Source organism: Schistocerca cancellata, chromosome 5, assembly GCF_023864275.1.
Source record: "Schistocerca cancellata isolate TAMUIC-IGC-003103 chromosome 5, iqSchCanc2.1, whole genome shotgun sequence".
Lineage (NCBI taxonomy): Eukaryota > Metazoa > Arthropoda > Insecta > Orthoptera > Acrididae > Schistocerca > Schistocerca cancellata.
Genome location: NC_064630.1, coordinates 197,773,991 through 197,789,243, shown reverse-complemented (window position 1 = coordinate 197,789,243; position 15,253 = coordinate 197,773,991). Strand labels below are relative to the sequence as shown.

General features: G+C 35.9%; 1 protein-coding gene across 1 annotated transcript in view; it reads right to left on the bottom strand.

The window, feature by feature from the left end:
• LOC126187803 (dynein regulatory complex subunit 4) overlaps positions 1–15,253 on the bottom strand; it is a 155,987-nt gene that overhangs the window by 43,255 nt on the left and 97,479 nt on the right. The window contains exon 9 of the mRNA XM_049929088.1: positions 1,081–1,167. Coding sequence (XP_049785045.1) covers positions 1,081–1,167 — 87 coding nt within the window. The remainder of the gene's footprint in view (positions 1–1,080; positions 1,168–15,253) is intronic.

Genomic DNA, 15,253 nt, shown 5'->3' with positions numbered 1-15,253 from the left:
AGAGGTAATGTCTATGAAAGAGTGTGGATAGTAAGTTTGTCATTAACATTTCTTTATACTTTGTAAATATTTGTTTAGTTGTGGAATGTAGCTAGTGACTTAATAAATATAGCAACACTCGGGCTGTTGTCCCATGTCAGTGTAGTAAAGCTTTTATATGTCAGTTAGTTTAAGGAAGGGCATTGTCTGGAAGCTTAGAAACATTTTCAGTGTTATTCAAATCCCTGTCGCTTGGCTCAGAATTTTTGTTAAATGGTGAGTGCATTTTTTAGACAGCAACATTGAATGAAAGACATAAAGAAACTGTAAAATGAAGCTGTTATTTTTCTACAGTTGCTTCATTAATTTTTACATGAATACACCAATAATTGCTACACAGTAACAGTTAGGATGAAGGTGAATAGGTCATGTGGACTACACAATGGCAACATCAAAATGACATTCAAAATTCCTGGACAGAATATATGCCATTCAAGGAGCATGGATAGCTTCTCAAGATATAATTGAGAGATAGAAAATAACAAAAGAAGACTCAACTCATAGCTAAGATGTCAGATAATGCCTTTCTTTGGAGGTAACAAATTAGTAAATATACATGCAGGGCTATATTTTTGCAGTGCTATAGCTTGAATGAGGTAATGGTTGTCCCTGATGGAGTGGGTGAGGGGAGGAAGGAAAATATGAGGAAAGGGAGAAGTGAAAGGAATGGAAGAAGATTCCTGGAGTAAGGAGAGGCAGCAATGGAAGGACACCAATGAGGTGACCCTAGTGCAGGCAGGGGTTGTTTTGTGTGGTCCATTACTTGACACCTGAATGCTTCACTGAATCGTTACATTTACTCCCTTCAATGCATGTATCTTCTTTCATTATCACATTTTAGACGTGGCTAGATATTTAATATGATTACAATATCAGCTTTTTGAATTATTTATCCATGTTTGTGGTACAGATTTGTTTTTATATGTAATTGTTTCTAACAAACATCATTATGATGAAGGTGACAATAAAAAAGTAGAACATATAATCAGCCTGCACTTTACCTTAGGTAAGCGACATTTGATATACTGAAATAATACTAACCTTATCAAATCGAAGCTTGAGTACTTCATTCTCCCACTTGAGATCTTCTAACTCCTTAAGGCACAGTTTTAAACGTGCTTTGCTAATCTGAAATATTAGAAAATACGATTATTCTTTTTTGCTAAGATTTTAACTACACTAAGCTGAATCGTGATTAACTAAAACCAGCGTGGTACACATGAAATTAAAATGACAATGGCACGTTTTTTTATGTTTTTGCTTTCACAACACTTAAAAACAGTTTTTCTCATTTCACAATGAGTTGCAGCACTAATGTCTGCTGATTGAAGACTTTGTATTAACTTACAACGAGGAAACTGCAATAATATACCATAAAATGGAGAAAAAATGCATATTAAAATAGTAAAATACATGTTTAATGTTTAAATTAAAAACGACAGACACATGTTTAAAGCTAATTATTAATATGTAGATAGTAACAAATTTTGTGTGAAACAATAGAAAGTGATACAAAGTGAAGTTGGTTAACTGTCTAGTATTTTTGCAATGGAAAAAGAGTCACTCTGAAGCTGTCACAAGCATTCAATAGCACAAAAATATCCACTAAAATCAAACAACCATGACAAGAGAGTTACCAGTGCCATGGAGTGAGTCAGCTATGTATTCCAGATCCTTTGCATAAATTAAACCTAGTTGAGTTGATATGCTACCACCATCAACCACCAAGTGAGGAAGTTTGTATACTTTAATTAAAGACAGTGGAAACAAGTGACTCTCACACACAAATAATAAGTAGTTGCATGATCCATGGATCATTTTGCATGATAAATCATAATGATGTGGAATGACTCATTTTACATTCACATTGCAAATTAATTTGTAAATATGGCAAAATGCTGAACATTCATTAGTGCTTTCTTTTAATAAACATATACAGATGTGGATTAGTAATTCCTACCCACCACCTTTTACTCATAACAATAACAGGAATTCCAGTAGGAGTTGTGAAGGAGAAACTATTTCACTGAATTTACAAATTTTACTTTGCTGTCTGTCAGACATTTTATATCATTGGGTAAGTGATCAAAAGTTATAGTTGCAGCACTGTGAGCCCCTTTTGTGCTAAAAACAACATTAATGTGGAGTAATGAATGTCATTTTCCTTCTAGTATTGTAATTGTTCCTTTTGAACTGTAGAAGATCATTTACAATAAATAAAATTTGCAGTATATCAGCTACAAACAGTGATGACACTATTTTTTTTTTGTGGGAACTCACAAAAAAATCTTTGTTTGGTAAACCACTTTAATTTTGCACAGGAGGAAAATCGGTAGTGGTTTTCATCTCCCTTAAATCTGTTAAACATATGTTCAAGATACCCTAGTCAAACATTAAATACTAATTACTATGTGACAATTAATTTTTTTCCCTAACTGTATTATAGAACTGCTGGGCAGTGCAGCATACACCTAAATAAAAATAAACTGTTACAGAAAAGGACAGTCAGACTTCATCATAGAATGAACTGTAGAAAATCTTGTGAAGCTCTGCAACAAATACTTAACATTATATCCGTGGTATCTACTTAAATTAATTACATGTTTTGTGCAGCAACGTAAATAGCTATAACAACAGGAAAAATAAAGTTACATAGACAAGGCCTATTGCCTAAAGGGAACACAGCAAAATTCGCATTTTAGTTCTCAGCCTCACATCACACAAATAATATCATGACTGATTTCAACTTCTCGTAAGTAACCATGAGATATTTTGAATCTGTGGCATAGTAACTTGTCAGCTGAAAAGGGCAAGAGACACAATATGAAAGTGTAACCACCTTCAAGAAAGTAAAAAAAAAAAAAAATGAACAAAACTATTATAAAAAAGGTTTGATATTATTTAACAAGCTCCCATGGTTTAACAACCTACAAGAGGAATATTTTGAAGACAAAATTAAAATATTTTTATCAAAAAAGTTTGTATCTATTCAAAATCTTTTGAGTGGCATGTCTGGTACCTCACTGATGTTGCTATTAAGAACCAGACTAACAGAAATAATACCTGAACTGCAATCTAACACTACATACAGGATGCATTAGCTATTTGGTAACACAATGATTTTTTTTTAAAGTCTTATTCTGGCAACACAGTTGCAGCTGATTATGATGACACTTGTATGCAGATGATGCAGTTGTCTATAGTGAAATGCTGTCTGGAAAAAGCAGGACAAATATCCAGTTAGATCTGGATAAGATTTACAATTGGTGTAAAGACTGACAACTCACTTTCAATGTTCAGAAAGGGAAGATTGTGCACTTCATAAAATACTAAGATGTATAAAGGGCAGTTGAATGAAAACAAGACGTGAAAAAAACTTTTCATTATTTCATAAGTAACTGTCACCACTGGTAATACATTGATCTCACTGTCAGACAAGATGGTCAATTCCTTCATGGAAAAATGTTTGCAGTTGCCTACAGAGCCATGATTGTACCCAGGCATGCACCTATTTATCCAAAGCAAATCAATGGCCACAAGTGTCTTTCTTTAGGGCTCCAAAAATACGGAAATCGCATGGGGAGAGACACAGGCTTCCCTGCAAAACTTTTGCAGCATAGTTGAAACAATGGTCCTGCCAGCTCTGGCAAAAGTCTTTATGATCTCTTCCTTTGACTGTGAAGGCCTAATGCTCATTGACTTTCTCGAACATGGTGCCACAATTAACTTTGCAAAAACTGAAGTATGCCGTCAAGTCCACAATTCTGCTGCAGGATAATGCCTGCCCACATGTTGCCAAAGATGTTTCACATTGACATGAAGATTTGCAAATTAGACAAGAACAACATAAGTAAGTTAATAAGACAAAATGACTACTGGAAATACAAAGGTAGCAGAAAGATTTATCATTGTATTTAAAATACACCACGGAGTTCTAAATCTATCAGAAGACCTGCTGTTATTTAGTGGTTAGCACGACTTCAAAATACACATCTTAGAAATGGATTTACTACCAAAAGGGGAGGATTACTCCAAAGAAGTGCACACAGAGTACAATTAACACAGTGCAATTTATACAGCAACAAAAGATCAAATAACTGACTGTGGGACACTCCACTACACAACCTTATTAAGTTCATCAAATTAATGATCTCTTGAAAAGGTAGTATGAACTGCTGCAAGTATAAAGAAGGCCAAATTGCGAAGAAGCAGTGACAAAAAGTAAAACAAGGTGGTAAGGAGGTTGTTTTTCCCAAGTCTCTTATTTACAAATAGGAATCATACACCAGCTCTACTCTTATTGTGCTTGAAAACATAAAACATGAACTCAATATAACTACCAGAAAACCTTTGACAAAAATTGGAGCTTTCCCAACCATAAAACAAAACTTTTTCTTTACATCTGTTTCATTAATATTTACATGAATACACCAATAATTGTTACACAGTAACAGTTAGGACGAAGGTGAACAGGTCACACAGATCACACAATGAAAGGTACTATCCTCATTTGCTGCTTGTGTCTGTATATATGTGGATGGATATGTGTGTGTGCGCGAGTGTATACCTGTCCTTTTTTCCCCCTAAGGTAAGTCTTTCCGCTCCTGGGATTGGAATGACTCCTTACCCTCTCTCTTAAAACGCACATCCTTTCGTCTTTCCCTCTCCTTCCCTCTTTCCTGACAAAGCAACCGTTGGTTGCGAAAGCTTGAAATTCTGTGTGTGTGTTTTTTATTGTGTCTGTCTACCAGCGCTTTTCCGTTTGGTTTGGTAAGTCATGGAATCTTTGTTTTTAATATATTTTTCCCATGTGGAATGTTTCTTTCTATTTTATTTATATCATATAATTGCATACACTTGAGCAGTATTCCAGAATGGGTACTTTTTTAAGTAGCCAACTATTGAATATTCTGTATCTTATGGAAAGGGAGTGATAAGAAAATAGGTTTTTATGTCTAGTCTGTTTCCTTTCTCGTGAATTAGTTTTGCAGAACTGTCTCCCTCTATAGCCACACCGAACATAGCTCAAACAGCATCAGATCACAGTCAGAACCTCATGATAGATTTATCAGAAAATCCTAGGAAATTCTGGTCATACACAGGGTCAATGAACTGATCCAGACTTTCCATTCAATCTTTTGCAGATCTGTCTGGCGTTGAAACAGAAGACAACAGACAGAGAGCAGAAATATTAAATTTCAAATTTAAAAATATATTTGCCAGTGAGGATATTACCTGTTGCAACAAACAAATCTATGTGTGTTCCACTTCATAACTCGTGCACAACGTTTGTGCTTGATTCGACCAATAGAAGCCACCTGGCATGCCAGTATAATAGCAGTTGTGTGCAGCCTGCTGGCTGCACCTCCTGTTAGAACTAATGACTACATGGGCCGTAGCACAAGGTTCCATTGGTCACTTAATTGTGTTGTCTGTTGTATTTACTTTGCCTCTCATGTGTTTATGCTTTTCCATGTAATTAAATTTGAGTAAAACAGTACCGTACACATGTTTGGTCGCCATATTGATTTACAAATAAAAGATATTGATTTCAGTGCCTTTGAAATAAAAAACAATTAACTGTATTTAATATGAATAAGACATCAGATCCTCATGGAATCCCAGTTTGATTTCACATTGAATATGTTGCCGAATTAGCCTCCTAGCTTTTGTTTTCAGTGAACCTCTAGCATCGTGAATAGGCCTGTGTGACTGGAAAGGAGTACAGGTTACTCCTATTTACAAAAATGGGGTAAAGATCTGATACACAGAATTATGGACCAATATCACAGATGTCCATATGTTCCTGAATCCAAGAGCACATTTAATGTATAAAATTTTGATGTTCTTCAAGGAAAACAAGTTTCTCCCAAACAATCAGCATGATTCAGAAAAAAAAAACTTGCAAACAGTTGATTTCTGAACTTTGTTTGAAACTGTATATCATCTACTACTAATGAAGATACAATCGTACGCAGGATCTACAAATATATACAACTTCCTTGAAGCATATTTAAATAATAGAACCCAGAATGTGACACTGGATGGCAAATGTTCACCAGAAATGAAAGTGGCTGTACACCACCTTTATAATTTCCTTTTCAAAAGGCTCACAGGAGTAAAAATGGGTCTGTAATTAAAATTGATCTTCTTTTAATAAAGGTTGTTACTTCTGTATATTTCATTCTTTCAGATGACTCTTGTGTCACCAGTTGATTACAAAACAATCTTAATGAGTACATTGGATGATGATTTTAATACTCTACTGGAAATATCATCACATACAAAAGGATTACTGCCATATACCATAGCAGTTTAACTATTTCTTCCTAAATCTCATAAACAGTTGTGTGTTTGAAACTAATGTCTGCGAATACTGCACAAGGTGCCTATAGGAGTAAAATATCTAAATGCGTCTACACATTATTGTTAATTATTAGTTTCCATACTTGCTGCCACAGTTGGGAAATAAACCCCTGATTCCAAAGTGTCATCAATTCTTCCACAGCTGTCACTTCACAATCCTATTTGCATCACTCTTCATTTTACATTTATTAAGGCTCCAAAACATGTGGCTTATTTGGGATTGTTACATATTTCATACATAGTGCACCCTTTTTGCTTTCTTAATGACAGGGGAGAAGACATATAATCACCATGGGCAGTACAGTTTTCAGTTCTTGGTTACAATCTTACCTCTAAATTAAATAATGCTCTCTCTTGCTGCTATAAGATAGTGTCACACTTGTGATATCACAGTTTCTCAATAGTTATGTACAATTTAAACTGAGTGAGACGGCAGAAAGCTTAAGAAATCAGACTTGCATTTGGGAAAGCATAGTACAAATTCCTGTCAGATATATAATTTAGGTTTTTCAAATAACTTAATAGTGAATGCTAGCATGGTTTCTTTGAAAGGAACATAGCAGGTTTCCTTTAGCTTTCTTGTACAATGAGAGCTTATGTTCATTCTTTAGCCCTCCAGCAGGCATGATGATTTTCGTAACATGAGCAGGCGTGCAGCACACTTTGCACACATGTAAATAGAAACTGTCTTTATGTTACCAAGGTAAACATATATGAGCAAAATCAGTCTAATCTTAGTTAAATTAAATTACAATAAAAAACTAGTATTATATGAACTAAATCACTGTTTAACTAAACAATAATAAAATACAGTTTCATTGTATTAGTATGTTGCCAAGTACAATTGTTACCCAACACTAATGACCCTATTAGAGAATTGAACAGCATATTTGCCTCAAACCCCTGTCAAACACTTATTTGATTATTAATTATCTTGTAGACAACTGCTTCATAGTGGAATTGTGCTGCTAACTCAGAATTTGGGTCATTTTCTTGAACTAATTGTAAATTTTTTCTCGTATAGGTCACTGTATGTTTTACATTACTGCTGCTCACTTGCACATGTGACAACATAACTTACCACTTTGTTAACTGTAGAAATGATTAAGTAATAGGTATGGAACTACAATGGTGAAACAACGATGGAATGGCACAACACAATGTTATCTGTGGTTGGCACATTTTATACATAGGTGCACCCGCTCGAGGGTTAATGATGTCATCAACAAAATGTTAAACCTTAACTGTCATTATTTTTCTTTCTTTTCTTTGCTGGAATGCCCAGTGGGCTAGGCAAAGTCCCTAGAATGTCCAAGCTTAGGTCAATACACAAATGCACTTTTCCAACACTATTTCACACTGTTAACACTCACAGGGGCTCCCAGAGACACTGTGTACATCCCAGAGTACCCCTGCAAGCTGCAACACCAAGAAAAATCACTTCTCAGCTTTTGGCAAGATCAATGTGTAGTATTTTTTTGGGTTCACAGTCATAACTATTATAAATAAAACAATTTATAGATTCAAAGTCAAATTTAGTGTCTATAATACAGCACACAGTCAACTACAATTTTTATCTTACAATTATTATTGCCTACTTGGCCCAAATAAACAAGTACTCATCAGAGTTGAGCTTCTTCTTTCTTCTAGTTGACAAAAAAAATGGCTTATCTGGAACCAAGGTACCATACAGGATCTTACAATGCTGCATAAAGTGCAAGAAAAATTTTTTCTGATTTATTTTCAGTGGTGAAGTGCGGAGCAAGCTTGAACTCACAAGCCCCTACAGAAGGTACCCCTCTTGGGTGGGGACAGAGGGAGGACCATTAAACTCCACATAGCTGGCCAGAACACAGGTAACCTTCAGGCGAACAGTGAAGGACTAAAATATTCATGGTCTTGGGATGCTCAAAATAAGGAGCATAGACAACCCAAATGGAGGTCATAAATAAATTCTAATATCAGTAAAATTTTGAACCGAAATTGATTACAAACTTGACAGTATTGATACCATTCACCATTTACATCTCCATACAGACTATAACTACATACAAGATCTACATGGAAAGCATGGTGGAACATTATCTGAATAATAGTAAAATTTATCATATCTGAAGTCTGATTAGCTGTGAAAGTGCAGTCAGAAGACTGTTACAATCTATGTTGTCAAAAGCAGAATCACAGTCCTGAGGTACATATTCAAGAAGGAGCTAAGTTTCACATGTTCCCATAGGTTTGCTCTTAGTATTCTGAGTCATCAGTAGTGATGCAGTCACACATTATATTCTTTATTATCTAAATCTAATTGATCTGGATTTTATATTGTAGTATTTGATAACCATTATAAGGCAAACCCTTTAGTACTGCTATTAAATGTTGTTTCCTCTTAAATAATATTTTAACTTACATTATACTGTATGTATCTGTTCACTTTCCCTGATTTTTCAGTTTATGTTCTGAGTGGAGTAGCATGTTGTTGTTGTTGTTGTTGTTGTTGTGGTCTTCAGTCCTGAGACTGGTTTGATGCACTCTACCACAACTACTCCACGCTACTCTATCCTGTGCAAGCTTCTTCATCTCCCAGTACCTACTGCAACCTACATCCTTCTGAATCTGCTTAGTGTATTCATCTCTTGGTCTCCCTCTGCGATTTTTACCCTCCACGCTGCCCTCCAATACTAAATTGGTGATCCCTTGATGCCTCAGAACATGTCCTACCAACCGATCCCTTCTTCTAGTCAAGTTGTGCCACAAACTCCTATTCTTCCCAATTCTATTCAATATCTCCTCATTACATATGTGATCTACCCACCTAATCTTCAGCATTCTTCCATAGCGCCACATTTCGAAAGCTTCTATTCTCTTCTTGTCTAAACTTTTTTATTCTTCCCAATTCTATTCAATATCTCCTCATTACATATGTGATCTACCCACCTAATCTTCAGCATTCTTCCATAGCGCCACATTTTGAAAGCTTCTATTCTCTTCTTGTCTAAACTATTTATTGTCCATGTTTCACTTCCATACATGGCTACACCCCGTACAAATACTTTCAGAAACGACTTCCTGACACTTAAATCTATACTCGATGTTAACAAATTTCTCTTCCTCAGAAACGCTTTCCTTGCCATTGCCAGTCTACATTTTATATCCTCTCTACTTTGACCATCATCAGTTATTTTGCTCCCCAAATAGCAAAACTCCTTTACTACTTTAAGTGTCTCATTTCCTAATCTAATTCCCTCAGCATCACCCAACTTAATTTGACAACATTCCATTATCTTTGTTCTGCTTTTGTTGATGTTCATCTTATATCCTCCTTTCAAGACACTGTCTATTCCGTTCAACTGCTCTTTCAAGTCCTTTGCTGTCTCTGACAGAATTACAATGTCATCGATGAACCTCAAAGTTTTTATTTCTTCTCCATGGATTATAATACCTACTCCGAATTTTTCTTTTGTTTCCTTACTGCTTGCTCAATATACAGATTGAATAACATCGGGTTAGGCTACAGCCCTGTCTCACTCCCTTCCCAACCACTGCTTCCCTTTCATGTTATTATTAATGCCATTTGGTTACTGTACAAATTGTAAATAGCCTTTTGCTCCCTGTATTTTACCACTGCCACCTTCAGAATTTGAAAGAGAGTATTCCAGTCAACAATGTCAAAAGCTTTCTCTAAGTCTACAAATGCTAGAAATGTAGGTTTGCCTTTCCTTAATCTATTTCCTAAGATAAGTCGTAGGGTCAGTATTGCCTCACGTGTTCCAGTATTTCTACGGAATCCAAACTGGTCTTCCCCGAGGTCGGCTTCTACCTGTTTTTCCACTCGTCTGTAAAGAATTTGCATTAGTATTTTGCAGCTGTGACTTATTAAACTGATAGTTCAGTAATTTTCACATCTGTCAACGCCTGCTTTCTTTGGGATTGGAATTATTATATTCTTCTTGAAGTCTGAGGGTATTTTGCCTACCTCATACATCTTGCTCAACAGATGGTAGAGTTTTGTCAGGGCTGGCTCTCCCAAGGCTATCAGTAGTTCTAATGGAATGTTGCCTACTCTAGGGGCCTTGTTTCGACTCAGGTCTTTCAGCACTCTGCCAAACTCTTCACGCAGTATCATATATCCAATTTCATCTTCATCTACATCCTCTTTCATTTCCATAATATTGCCTTCAAGTACATAGCCCCTGTATAGACCCTCTATATACTCCTTCCACCTTTCTGCTTTCCCTTCTTTGCTTAGAACTGGGTTTCCATCTGAGCTCTTGATATTCATACAAGTGGTTCTCTTTACTCCAAGGTCCTTTTAATTTTCCTGTAGCAGTATCTATCTTACCCCTAGTGAGATAAGCCTCTACATCCTTACATTTGTTCTCTAGCCATCCTTGCTTAGCCATTTTGCACTTCCTGTCGATCTCATTTTTGAGACGTTTGTATTCCTTTTTGCCTGCTTCATTTACTGCATTTTTTTATATTTCCTCCTTTCATCAATTAAATTCAATATTTCTTCTGTTACTCAAGGATTTCTACTAGCCCTCGTCTTTTTACCTGTTTGATCCTCTGCTGCCTTCACTACTTCATCCCTCAAAGCTACCCATTCTTCTTTTACTGTATTTCTTTCCCCCATTCCTGTCAATTGTTCCCTTATGCTCTCCCTGGAACTCTGTACAACCTCTGGTTTAGTCAGTTTATCCAGGTCCCACCTCCTTAAATTCCCACCTTTTTGCAGTTTCTTCAGTTTTTATCTACTGTTCATAACCAATAGGGTCAGAGTCCACATCTGCCCCTGGATATGTCTTACAATTTAAAATCTGGTTCCTAAATCTTTGTCTTACTATTATATAATTTATCTAATACTTTCTAGTACCTCCAGGCTTCTTCCATGTATACAACCTTCTTTCATGATTCTTGAACCAGTGTTAGCTATGATTAACTTATGTTCTGTGCCAAATTCTACCAGGCGACTTCCTCTTTCATTTCTTATCCCCAATCCATATTCACCTACTACATTTCCTTCTCTCACTTTGCCTACTATCGAATTCCAGTCACCCATGACATTAAATTTTTGTCTCCCTTCACTATCTGAATAATTTCTTTTATCTCATCATACATTTCCAGGGTGTATACACAGACGAGGAAAAAAAATTCCTGGATTTCCCGGTTAAAAATACACTTTCTCCCGGGTGAAAATACACTTTTCCTGTGTTAAGTGATGGTATACTTTTCCTTGGAACTGTAAAACTTATCAATCCGTTGAATCATTATGGTCTTATAAATAGGGGAAGAAATAAGTTTTGGAAAGATCTGCAATGTGCAGCAACATGTACGCTGCATATTTTCGTATTATGAAGTATAAATTCGAATTCCACCAAACACCACATGTTACTTTCCGAAGCATTGAAATCGAGATTGCCGTGCGCTTTTGTAAACCAGTCATAGCTCATGTCAACTGATCTTGCCAGCCACTGACGGTGGATATTCAGAGCATAGGACACGTGATGTAGTCAGCCAAAAGCAACACCACTGTTGAGTAGTGCGACCACACAAACAGGAAAAGTTAATGGTTTAAATTAATACACATAGTGTTGCTACAAGAAAAGCAAAGCTTTCACATGTAATACTGGTCTCAAAGATTGATCAGCTGCATGAGAATTTAATCTTTCATATATAATGTTGATCTTTTTGTGCGTGTTACACTTTAAGATACATCACACAAATGTGCCAGTAAATTTTTAATAACGACATAAATGTCTGATCATCTGGGCTAGAAATTCTTCAGATGATCATACATTCTCGCACATAGTTTATCTTGTGTAGAAGGTAATTTACTTTGAAAGTAACGCTTTTCGAACCACCATTCTCAATATTTCCTGGCGACCTGTTAGAAATAAGTTTCATCAGTTGCCAGAGAGTGCCAGATAACATGTATCACCACACTTGCGCAGTTACGATGATGCAGGTAGCCCGTATGATAGTAGGTGTAAGACATTAAAGGATCTTACATTATGTCATAAAATAAACAAGACGTGAGAGGATGCTCCAAGAGCATCAGAATTTCATGAAACACACAAAAATGCATAATTCGGCTTAAAGTGCAAATTTGGATGTAAATTTTCTTGGAGTACCAGTACTATATTATCTCGTGTTTGGTTCTTTATCATGACATAATGCCATATGTGCCAGAAGATGAAAATGTGCACTTGAAATGCAGCGAACAGTTGAAATCAGCCAGTAGTGTGGAATTAAACACTTCGTTTCAAATAAATGAATTGCCTCGGTGGAAAAAGAGCAATAAAAGCCTAATTTCTTTAGCAAACCAGCAAAAATAACTTCATTGTTCTGCAAGGCGACTAATGATCAGCTGTTAAAAAGGTGGAAACAAAGTAAAATCAGAAACTAATAACGTATTTTAGCCTTCCGTAATAATGTGAATGTATTTTAATTCACTTCATAGCACCCGGCCACAAAAATTCGTTTTGTTTTCATTTGACGTGAGAGCAACGTACTGTTTCTCCTGAGTGGACTTGGATTAAAAAAAAGTAAACTAAATATTATGACAAATTTTATAAATAATCGACAAGTACACCAAAGAAGAAGAGACAGAACTAAAATGGACATGTTATTCCATGGACTCTTGCACTTCTATGCATGAAATATCTTTCCTTTGTCATTCGCTTATCTTACCTGCTTGGATTCAGACCTAAGAGGACGTTCTTGTGTAAAGCTCATCTTACTGTACCAGCTGATAATGTAAGTTGTACTTGAAACCGAAAAATATAATGGTTATTTTGTCAAAAGAATTTGTGTATGTGGTCAATCTATTGTAAATCTGATACCTTTATTGTCTTAAGTAGATATGGGCCTTAACAAAGAATTTTCATCTTTAACATTTTTCTTTTAGCTCATCTAAGAGACATGCTGTCGGTTAGGACAGTTAACTTTATTTCAGATCCCAGACTGGATGCAGCTACTAATAATTTAGCAATTTTACTTACAGATTTTCTATACATCACAAGATAACATCCCAGGCAAAAAAGGTCTGGTCACAGGATTTCAGTTCCATTATAGGATTTCATTTGTAGATTCTACTCTTGTTATCTTATATTGGGGAATCGAGACGAAACCACGACATTACGTCATGTATTACAGTAATGTACATCAAACAGACTTGGCAAATATTCTCTAGTGTTGAATAAATAAGAAAAAGACAATTAAGTATCGACGATTACGTAACTACCCTGAGAACTGAGCTAGTTTACTGAGTCCTTATACATGTTGGGCTAAATTAAACAACATATTACACTGTTAATAATATTCCTACATTAGTTATTTCTCTTTTATGCTAAGCCATTGCATTAATGTGGGTTTCTTTTTATATAAGTCTCGGCTCATATTTTATTTTATTACATTACAGTAATAAACGAAGAGGAAACAGCAAAATCACTAAACGTAATCATGGGTCACGTAGAGACTACCCACTACAACTCAAGAGTCCACTGTCAAGGATCTACGATATTTCCGAACCAGGGCAATACTAGCGTTTGAAGTAGGACGCTAAAAATTTAATCGACTTTTCAAAAAAAGTTGTGTGTATCTTTCTGCAGAGCCTGATACATAAAACACGTGTCTTTGAGGAAATGTAAGACATGTTACATGGTCTTTAGTGTGCCAAAGTGCAGTGTCACGCCACTTCACACAGCATTCGTCTATCACATCACATCATTGAATTTTGCTCTGTCGAATTCAAACGTGTATATTTTGTAATGGATGCCATCAAACTATATTCAGGACAGTGGAAATTAAAATGTCCTGTGTTGCCTAACCTGTTCCCAGTCAGCTTGTTTGGCATTCTGCCTCTCCTTTCTTTCTTTTCTTAAGAGGAAAGAAAGAAAGAAAGAAAGAAAAGAAGAAAGAAAGAAAGAACCCCTGGCAATTAATACTGGCTGGGATTATTTGTAACCAGGAGAACAAGAGATCTCAGAAAATCTGCAACCTTTATGGCTTGCTTTCCTTTCTGCGAAAGAATCTATTACCTCATCGAAGTTTATCAAACCTTTTGCTACATGAAAAAAACGAAATGTTGTCTAACACTGAAAAAGCTGTTAATATAAACAGTATCCAAGACTGGTGTTGTTTCTGCTTACGTGTATTTTGTCACTGTCTGCTAGATAAAATGAAATAGGCCTGTCTAATATTACAGCAGTTGTAATACACACGAAATAAACGAGACTGTTTGGGAGCAAATGGTCATTTTTACGACACGACAGAATATAATTTACAAAGAACCACAATGAAATGCCTATTAGGTCTACTACAAGCAAAAAGCTTTATGTTAGGAAATAGTTTCACATTTCATTCATACACTCCAGCTTCTCATCTTCTCCTTCCTCATTCTAACAAACAATCTTGTCATCGGTAATCCTGTAACTATTCCTGCCTGTGACAAAATTCATTCTCCTGTTAACTTCACTAACCCTGCTACAGTCACCGGTTTAGTTACCCCGCATTTGTTCTCTGGTTAGGCATTATTACGTGTCGCACAACGCCTTTTCCGCACTACTCCCAGAATAGAACTTAAGATCAGCTGGCTGGGGACAGTACAACTGGTCCTTACTAATGTAGCGGTCTGGCCAAAAACTTTCTATCAAAATTTCATTTTCTTGGATACACCGAGAAGATAACAAGTAATCTTTCTTACCTGTTATTCCTGTTAGTCGTTTATTTCCACTATGGTAGTCTGAATCTATGGCTTTCACTAGTACTTATAACAACGCTGATCATTTGCAAACCCAGTCAACCACACAATCAAACATTGGCATTCTCCTATTCAGCTTTATTCCGATCA